The 10,595-nt window shown below is 43.9% G+C and overlaps 1 protein-coding gene across 1 annotated transcript in view; it reads right to left on the reverse strand.

Annotated features, from left to right (window-relative positions):
- VGAT (vesicular GABA transporter) overlaps nucleotides 1-9,850 on the reverse strand; it is a 218,377-nt gene extending 208,527 nt beyond the window's left edge. The window contains exons 1-2 of the mRNA XM_075873776.1: nucleotides 9,414-9,850; nucleotides 7,307-7,731 (exon numbers count right to left, since the gene is read on the reverse strand). Of these exons, the coding sequence (XP_075729891.1) occupies nucleotides 7,307-7,450 (144 nt within the window). The 5' untranslated portion in view covers nucleotides 7,451-7,731; nucleotides 9,414-9,850. The remainder of the gene's footprint in view (nucleotides 1-7,306; nucleotides 7,732-9,413) is intronic.
- Nucleotides 9,851-10,595: the final 745 nt, after the last annotated feature.

A 10,595-nucleotide genomic window follows, 5' to 3' on the forward strand; every position in this document is an offset into this window, starting at 1 on the left:
AGTACGAATGTTACGTTAGGACACATAGTGCTACATTACAATGCGAAACGTTATGTCTATGTTAATGACAACAAACAGACAATCATGCCAGGGAAAGTATAGGGGATGTTATTAGACGTAAACGCAATGTAATTCAAAACAAATAAAAGTGGATGAAAATATAATTGGGCAGGGATCAAACCTGCGAGCTTCTAATAACGCGTCCGATGCTCCGACGCATTATTCGAAGGTCGCATCAACTGCTGTGGGACAGTTTGACAACACCGCGCTAATGAAACAGATCATTTATAAGTTCTGACCTAAGTTTTGAGTCGTCAGTGAGCGAAGTACTTTCACTAATAGTAACGATCACCACAATACCCTCATCTCCTTAGAAGGCTCTTCTTCTCAGTTGAAACTGGTTGTGCAGAAAAAAAAAACAGTAGATAGTTTAGGTGCACTGCCTCTGTGAATGTATAAAGAAAATAAAAACTCACAGGGTGCTTTATGCATGCATTGACTCGAAGGCGAAAGCCATGGAATAGAATTTAAAAAAAAATATTACAAAAATGTTTCTCCTTCACGACGCGCTTAGCGCATGCTGTACGTCTCACACGTAGAAACCGACAGGGACTACCTAGCAGCCGCAGGCGCTCTAACCCACGCCTACTACGAACTCACACATACCAAAACCCGACCAAGCTTCACGTTTTCGGCCCCGACGCGTACACCAGCGACACGTACCCCTCGTGTGGACACACGGCAATACCCGCACACATGCTCTGGCAGTGTAGAGACGCTCATCGCGGCTCTACCTCGAACAAGTGGGACAGGTCGCTCAAAAGCTCAATTCTCGTCGATCAGCAATGGGCCCGCGAAGCAAAAGCCATCTTATTATATTTTTCTTCTCAGTCGATATGTTAATCTGACCCCCTCTTCCCACCTCCTTAACCTGGTTTTTCACTGCCTCTGTGATCGGCTGCCCTTTCACCAAGCGTCGATGTCACGTGAAGACGCGATCAAGAGTAGCCGTATAGTGACGTAATGGAGACGTCACATATCTTGGCGCCATGTGACCCAATGATGACGTCATTAGGTGACCTGATCACGTGATGATTTTTTGCATCGCTCGCGTTGGCGCATTTGCTACGGCACGCCAAATCTGGCGGTCAATTTTCACGTTCGATGAGGCATTAATGTGGGAAAATTTCCGAGAGGCTTTCGAATGCAGGCTGTGGAAGCATGTTCAGTATCGAGAGACGAAGTGTAGTGCATGGGGAATGTAGCACACAGTGACTGAAATTGAACGCAATCGTGGGCGCCGAAGCGTTAAACACAAATGTACCGAAGCATCGAGCAATAGCTGTAATGAACGAATTGCAGTTTATGAAGCAAAAGCAATCACCAAGTGAGGTCGCCGCAAAGGTTCGTCTTGAGTATTGAGTTCGTCTTGAGTACATGCGTATTGCACTTTGGTGCAATACGCATGTCGAACCTTTATAGAACTTTTCAGAAGTACGATAAGTTTTCCACACATATTTTGGACGTGAGGGTTGCTAAAATTTGCATATATGTGCGTCAAGTTTTACTTTTAGAAAGTAAATGTGTGCAAGGTGGCTTTGCAACATACCGGATGCCCGCTATCCTTCTCTGCCAGGCTGAAAAAGCATGGCAAATACAGTCCGGTTTCAAGCAAGCATACATAAATGCGAACGCTGTAAACAGTAACTTGCTCAAGGAAACACACGAGACAAACAAATTAGAAGAATTTTAAATTAATACGCTTAGCTCACATAAACTTTGAAAGAGTTCATTGACGGGGACAAAAAATTAACTAAAGAAGTATGCATTAAAGCAGTCTATAGCAGGTCGTTTGCACCCTAGTATACTCTAGGAATGCAATATGTACAACGTTACAAGACTTGTGAGGACACACCATAAAGAGCTGCACAAAGTGCTTTGACAGTTATCATCAATATTTTACTCCTCACAAAAATTTTTGAGACTTTATAAGCACGCTTTTGGATTTCTATGTTTTTCATAGACCAAACTTTTGTTCACAGCGCTCAACTTATCCCTTCAGCTTTTTTTTTTTTAATGTGAAGTATGAATGCCACAGTGCAGCCAAATATAGTTATAGCTGTTAGGGTTTAACGTCTTTGACCATGTCGTTAAACCATGACATGGTTATAAGGGACATGATAGAAGAGGGATCAGGAAATTCTCACCACCATGCAGATGTTTCTTATTTGGCACCTAAATGTGAGTACATGAGCGTCTGGCATTCCGCCGCTATCAGAAAAAAAACACACAGTACCACACGACTGTCGTGTCTCAACAAAAGCGTGTAATTGCGCAAGCTGTCAAAACATGGGAATGGTGCAATGAGTGGCTGTATTAAGGGCTCACTCATTAGTAAGCACTCAAACAGAGCTTCACTTGGTGCACTACTGATGTTCAGCGGACCCTTAATCGCTGGTTCGCAAAAGGAAGAACAGTGGCATTGCGTGCTTGACAGGTGTACTCGCAGTGGACATTCTGCGAAATTTCGAAACGGCCAATGTCGCGCTCACAGTCGTTTGTTTTCTTGCGGCACAGGTGAAGCATGTATCAAGAACCGAAGCCAGGCCAGCAAATGAGAATTCGATGTCCACAAAGCTTCATTACACTTTCACGTTTTATGCTTTAGAAGGTCAAGTTCAGGCATGGCTTCACTATCTGACATTTTATAGTAAATGTCCGTTCTTCAATATTCCACCGCTTATACGAGTTTTCACAGGAAATAAAATTAGCGATACTTAATGTTAAACAGCTACATAAAGTTGCACTGAAAATGAACTTCTCTTTTTTGTGCATGTATCATTTTCAGCTTCGAACCAAAACTAAAGAAATGAAGTAAATAACCTCGCAATGGCTGCTGCCGATGGTGACAATTGCTCTTTCGTATTCAACAAAGCAATATTGTTGATCACTTGAAGCTCCGGTGTACATTAATGGCGTGGATCTTATGGTGAAAGCGCTACTGCTGATAATTCTGACTTTTTTATTTTTTACAATCTGATCTGACCGGCACGCTGAGCATTATTAATGCAAGCAGTGAAATCAAAAGATGAGTCCTCTAAGAATTTTCGCAGAACAGACTTTTCCGGTCTTAATATAGAGCTGAGTTAAAGACGGAGAGTAGCCGAGACTTGTTATAGAGCCCCGTCTTTGTATTCGCGACATACCGGATTGGTTTCTGCGACTACTTAGAATTGTATGCGAACAATTGAATTAGAATGATACAATTCAGGTTTGGAGAGTTGTAAAAATAGCGAGAAATAGTAATTGATAGCTTTAAGTGCTACACCTAATGTTTTGTAGAAGGGTTGATAGGCGGTCTAGTTGGTACACATTGATAATGAAATATGGGAAACGCAAATTAACGCGACGCAAAGGAGGAGACCAAACTTTTTACCCTTGGTTTCGCACACCATGCAGGTACAACGCTGTAGAACCTATGGCGAGAAGTTCGGTCAGTGAATTGTAAAACTCCACACGTCTCTTTCTCGGTTTTTCGTGGTTGTGAATAGTACAAGCCTATATTTAGTACGGGCCTGCACGTGATGCATGTCAAAGGACTGCAAATAAATGACCAGAAACAGAAAACAACTGAGTGCTAAGTGATTCAGAACAACGTACATGATAGCCGTAAAACGAAGTTTGTTTATTACTAAGGTACATTTTCATGCTTTAAGCCTGTAAAAAAAGGAAGGGAAAGGAATCTTGTTTCGGGCGGCAAAAACACTGAACTATTTGTGGGCGAACGCATTTACTCGAACAATATAGTCTCGCTATAGCGTACCCGACACGGTGGTCTAATGGGTATTGGACTTGACTGCTGACCCAGAGGTCCCTAGAACACAACCCGCCGATCGCATTTCGATAGAGTGCTAAACGTTAGACGTCAGTGTATCTCTATTTAGGCGCACGTGAAGTTCATTTATGCCGCTACACCCTTGTTGTGCACATTTTGTTTTACTTTGTTTTCGTGTGCGTGGAGTAACGTTTTGCGTTTCTCGAATGTGCAGTCCACTCTGGGGGTTTACTATACCTGGACGTGTATATATTTTTTCGCAAAGAGTATTTGGTGTATATGTGCTTTTGCGCTGTATTTGTATATTTGTCCGGCTTTTTACTTCGCCTATATGTTACTTATCAAGATGTATAGGCCACATAGCTCTTTTGTTTTTCTGTGACTATTAATTTGCTGCTGCCTGTACGATCCTCCGCCCCTTCAAGCTGTTTTCAGCATCTTTTTTTGCCCGCAAGGAAACCCTCAGCTTTTTTTAGATGAAAATAAAGCTCAGATTTCAAGTCTAAAGAACACACATTCGAAATTTCCGGAGCCCTCCACTACAGAATCCCGCAGGTTTTGCGCCCCGGTTTTGGGACATAAAACTCCAACGGTTACTATTATTTTTCGCTAGCGCCGTTCCACTTGATAAATTGAACGGAGCATAGGGTGAAAGAAAAATAAATTAATAAATTTGCAAACAAAGCACAGTTTGTAGTTAGGAACAAAAAGATTAAGATAGCTGTTTTAATAATGCCCGCAGATTAAAAATGGTGAATTAAGAATGGATAAAAAATCACTCCAATAAACGACGCTTCCGAACGAAGAGAATCCTGGAGAACTTGAAGATACTTGCAGCTTAAGAAGCAATTAAAAGCAAATTCCCTCTGCGCCAACGCAGGGCTGCCTTAGGATCTAAGTACATACTCCTTGCAAGGCGCGCATCGCGACAGATATATAAGGAGGTATTCAAGTCATTACTTACTAGTTGCAAGTTCCAATTGGCTGTGGTGTATGGAAGTGGCGTCTCTCATAATCATATCGTGGTTTTGGGACGTTAAACCCCACAAATCAATTATGAGGTGTATGGAAACATAGCCCGCCAGATAATTTTAGGTGGCGCTTTACGGCAGCGCACAAAATACAGTGGTAACGATAAAAAAAAAAGAACTGTTTTTTGCTTACGTGACATTTCACCTCCACGTGCAATATTACCACCACGAAAATGGTCACAATATAGCCACATCTCGTTCTTCTGCTAAATATTCTTAAGCGAAAACCCTACTGCGTATTGTAGTACACCTCCTGAATCGAGCTTGCTCAAGCTACCTTTTTTTTCGCTACAAATTAGGAACATAACGTAGCCTAACCTAACTAACCTGACGCATCTATGACAATGTGATACAATGTAGATGTCGAAATGAGCTTTAGTTTTCTGTGATTTATTATTTTTCCCAACATCCGCTGAAAACGTGATAGCCCAACGCATTTTTTTTAATTGTGCGAGTTGTCTCTCCATCGAAAATCGCAGTAATGTCTGCCGGGCCTTAAAAGCGCGACCAGAAGAATAACATCATGGCAGGGGGCGGAGGAACGACATGTCGCTGAAATTCAACAAGTGGCAGAGCTTTGATACTCCTAAAACACGGGCACACAATGCCGTTTGGTCTATTATAATCTAAGGATAAATACAGGGTACGCCCCTTGAACTACAACGCGCCTGTCCTTAATGTTTGAAGTTTCAAGTTTGATATATCTTTCGTTTTATAAAAGAGAAGTAAGAGCTAGAGGCCATGTTTCATAACAGAGGTTCTTACTCCTTTGCGCATTCGGCATACATACACATGGTTTTGATGCATGTACAACGATAAAGCATTGTTATGTGCGAACAAAGCAATGCAGCTCCACATCATACAACTACAACCCGAGAACAAAATCGTATACAAACAATTCATGAAAGCATACAATAAAAACGCTACGTAAAACAATGTCACGAAAACACTTCATGACAAAGAAACATATGCAAAACGCTTCATGAAAAAAATATATAATTGATACAGTTCAAGATTATGGGCTTATATGCATTAAATTATGAAGCTTGAAACTGTAGTAAAAACCAGTGAAACAAGGACACGCATAAGTGGTGTGTAAAACGTTATTGATAAGTTATCGTAGAATATAACAGAAAACTTTTTACATATTGTTTGTAACGGGGTGCGTAAAGGTCTATGTTACTCTTCACAATGTTTAATAGCCGGGTTATTTGAAATCGTACGTCCTGACATCCGTAGTTTGATGTGTTCGAGTGAGTCGTGCGACAAGGTTTCGTTTTAACAGCAAGTAATAATAATAATTAAATCTGGGTTTTTACGCCCAAATCCCCGATATGAGGGCCGCCGTACTGAAAGGCTCCGCAAAATTTTCACCATCTGGGGTTCTTTAACGCGCACTAACATCGCACAGTGCACAAACCTCCACCATTTCGCCTCCATCTAAATGGAACCACCTCGGCCGGAATCGAACCCACGACCTTCGGGTTAGCACTCGAGCACCCTATGCCCCTGTTCCAACAAGGCGGGCACACTCAAAGAGCAAGTACTTTTTCGCTGCTATTGCGAGCACTAGGTATACTAAGAATTGAAAGTTCATCGTCCCTACTTATATTATTACTTTTGGCTGAGCAGCGCTGTCAGAATTTTTTGCAGAAAATTAGCAGGAAATTCGAGTTTTGTACCGTAAACCAGCGATGCTAACATGCCTGTGTGAAAAAAAAATAACGTAGCTTAAGTTCGTGGCAGGTGCCTGCCTGACGTCCCAAAATTGAGCAAATGCGGTTTCATAGGTGATATAGGCAAATTTTCCTTGGAGAGGACAGCAACGGCAGTGGGTGGGGCCTGCGTTTATACGTGTAGTGGGTTACAGTCCAAGAATGAAGACGCGCAGCGCCCCCAGTACTGCAGCGCGCCTGTCATTCACCCGTGGAGCAGAGCAATGATTGGCGATTTCTGATCACTGCATAAGTAGTTTTTTGCTGATAATACAAACACTACGAAATTGTGAATCAATATTATGAATGACAAGTTTGTCGTTTCTTTTTTAAAATATTGCGTTTTGCTGATCAATGAAGTCACAATTTTTTGGTGAAATTCATCAAACCGTAGAATTTTTTGACCGAAAACTATCGTAGAGAACACGTGCTTACAGGGTCAAGGCATATGCCTGAAATACGTGGAAGGCCCAGACGCCATGCAAATGAACACTTGCAATTAGTGGGATACAAACTCATGAATCAGTTGTTTGAAAATGGGACAGCTTATTGCTCTTCCATAATAGATTACATCGTAATCTAAATTGTCGAACATTTCTTCTAAAAATTTATGGAAATTTTGCCTGGGTGGCATAATGTCCGAGTTGGGCGGAGCTTACATTTATTCTCAGGCTGAAGCCGACTCTGTACGGTGCGTCAATGCTTTGACTCGTGCGATGTCTTACCTGAAAGTTTGATAGTTCGGTGTCGTTTTCTTGCTTGGCGAAGTGCAGTTGCTCTCCCGAGTTATCCTCGCCGCATGCGCCGGGCATGTAGGACTTGGCTTTCTGTATGAAGCCCGTCAGCTTGTAGATGAGCTGGTCGGCCATGTTTCAGGTTCTTGTTTGAATGTCTCGATTCAGACTTCGCACACGAAGACGAACTATTTATCCGCTCGGTTGCACAGGATCCTTTTTTTTTTCTGAAGACAGAGGTCGCGGAAGGACACTCTTATCCGAACTGAGAATCTTGGGATGCGAACAGGTCTCTTGTTGAATCCTTTCTGACGGGAGCCCAGTTGATCTTGACCGTTGTCTCGGAGGCCACAAACCACTAAGGCAGGTTCCGGAAAAAGAGTTCAGGTTTTGGAGATTGTCGAGGTCGGCAGAGGCTGCGATAGAGAAACGCATCATCAATTTCAATAACGACGTGAGAACTGAATACAACACGTCAGGCGATGTCAAGATGTACCCACAAATTTTCACTTTTTGTTACAACATTCTATATCCCAACTTTTCAAAGACCATGCTAAAACTCCCTTGAAAGTTGCAACCCATTTTGTGAATTCAGTGTAAGCTACTGATTACGCACTATATAACCGCTAAGTGTTTCACTCAACTTCGCATATTCTTCTTAATTTCACCCAACATTTCACTTCAGTGCAGTTATTTTTCAATAATACAGTATTTTCGTGCAAAGAACTTTTGAGCCAGTAGCCAAAGGTTCGTATACACATTTAACATCTACAATGTCATGTGCATACCTCCTTCTCAGTATTAATATCCTAATAGCCAGACAACATACAGAACCAAATCAAAAGGAAACAGTGTATTGTACAATAGCACCCAAAATAAATAATCTGGCACATTATGATACACATACGAAGCAAGTTGGGGAAAATCCTGTAGTTTTTAGAGCTGGCGTGAAATAATTAGCCGTTCATACTTCATGGGGTACTACATTCCAAATTTTGGCGCCATGTAGCTAAAGTAGTCTTGGGCTGTATACGTGTTACGTTACGAGCAACTGGTACGTTGAAATTTATATTTGTTGCTTTCATTTATCGATTCCTCTGAATATATTTAAGAACTTGCTTAAAAGCCACTAGTATATCTACTGCAATGCGTTGCCAACTAGGAACACGAGACCTGGTCAAACCAATTTGTGGCTTTCTGTCTGTGCCGCTCTACCACCTGTTCATTTCTTTGAATGGACACGGAAAGAAGTGGAGAGTTCAACATCCACTGCCTGTTTTTCTGGTATCCACCCCCTTGTCAGATTGTTTTTGAGCCGCTACGGCTGTAATATTTCGCTCTATCTCTCATTGAGAGGCCCTCAAATTTCTCTCAAGTGTTTTCTGTAACCTTCACGTTGACGCCCCATGTGTTAGGACCGATGGAATGCATTGAATAAACATATTTTCGTTAAGAAAAGGCGGTCACGGTGGTCTCGGTGCAAGCACATGCGTTCCGGCAAGGATAGTTCGTCTCAGTGTTGGTCATCTCAAGTGCTTCCGCAAGCCAGCAAAATGCTTGAGAATCCATCTTTTCGTCAATGTGCTTTGGTTCGAATATCGAAATGCCCATAAGGGAAACAGGTAAGTCGCTTTTTATCATCACGTGCACGCACGCGTGCTGCATTGTTACCGCAAGTATTGCGTCATGCGAGGCGCACGATTTCCGATGCACTCTTCGAGGCTTCGCAGCCACTTTGCACATCCGTGGAATAAAAAAAATGACAAAAAAGTGTTCCGAGGATGCTCTGCCACGCGTTTACCGTGAGACACCTTGCTACAAGGAACATGTTGACGTGTGCTTCCGAATAAATGAGAAACAAAGAAAGTGGAACGTGAAAAACAGCTTTTGGAGACGATAGAGTCAATGAATCGGTCTTACGCGTCGCCGGAGGGAGGAGGATAAGCGGAGAAAAGAATAATTCTGGTACGTTTCTACGAAAAATAAATAAATGTCAGTCATATCGCAAGATCTAAGGTCAAGCATGTGCACTGCAGTGTACACTGAATACTACGCGGTGTCCATCACGAAGCACACAAAAACGGGGCAGCGGACTCACGTTCATCTTGCAGGGCAGGGTGGATGCCGGCGACTGCTCACGGCGCTTCTGCGCTCCATCGTTGATCCTACACCCTATATGCGGCCGTTGCACGCGGGTCGTCCTGGATGCGTCGGAAAAAACAAACAAACGGAGGACAAACGTCGCTCACAAGGTACCTTTAACCACCTTATAGGCACTCGCGGCTACACAGCCGGGAAAAAAGAAGGCAGCGATTCCGTATCACGCGACTGCAGGGCACGAACAAGGGGGAGATCCTCCTCTCCTCTCCCACCTCCACCTCAAACCAACCTCCGGCCCCTGTAAGTGCTACACCTCGGCGTTGGATTCTGGCTCTGTGCTTGCGGTACGGTCACTCATTTGCACGAAATCTTGTTCGAAAGACTTGTCGGGGCGACCCTTCGCAGATGCTGTTGATTCTCGAAAAGGGAATCGCCCTTCTTTGCCCGCCCTCTCCTTTTTTCCCTAATTCTCTCCCTCCACCCGGCAGCCGCTTCGTGCGCCAGCTTCTCTGTTCTCCCCTTTTCCCTTACGCTGCCTTACCACATTCTTCCCTTCTCAGCCATCTCTTTCCCCTCGCTGTTAGAGCCCGGTACCCTCCGCCTTAACCCGGGCGCGTGCGGAAGATGCTGGCCCGGCGAGAAAGTAAGCCACTCTCTTTCTCTACTTCGTCCCGGTTTTCCTTCGCGCTCTGAAATGCGCATGCTCCAACTCGGCGAAGTTTGCGGCCGACGGTTCGCGGAGTCGCGCTGCGCGGAGTTTTCGCCGGAGCGGCCGCCGAAAGGAGAAAACTTGTGGAGGCGCGAGATCGGGAGGGAAACGTTCGGGAAAGGGAACGCGGGCAGAGCGGCGGCGACGGCCAATTCTTTTTTTTTTTTTCCTGGCAAAAAGGGAGGCGCCGCTGCCGCCGCGCGCTGGTCGTCTCACAAGCCGCTCGGGACGCCGCGTCAGCCGCTTCGCTGGCGCGCGAGCAGTGCGTTCCCCGCGAGCGGCGCGTCGTGCAGCTCATATTCTCGGAAGGTCGCTTTGCGAGGCTTCAACACTGCTGCAGTAAGTGGTTTCGGTTTCGATTGACCTTCCCTTTGCTTCCTAACTGTTATTCGATCAGTACGAATACTGAGCCACAATCTGGTACTATGCGAAATAGCGCGAAAAACCTAAATTATTTTGGCTTTGGTTTCA

Source organism: Rhipicephalus microplus, chromosome 9, assembly GCF_043290135.1.
Source record: "Rhipicephalus microplus isolate Deutch F79 chromosome 9, USDA_Rmic, whole genome shotgun sequence".
NCBI lineage: Eukaryota > Metazoa > Arthropoda > Arachnida > Ixodida > Ixodidae > Rhipicephalus > Rhipicephalus microplus.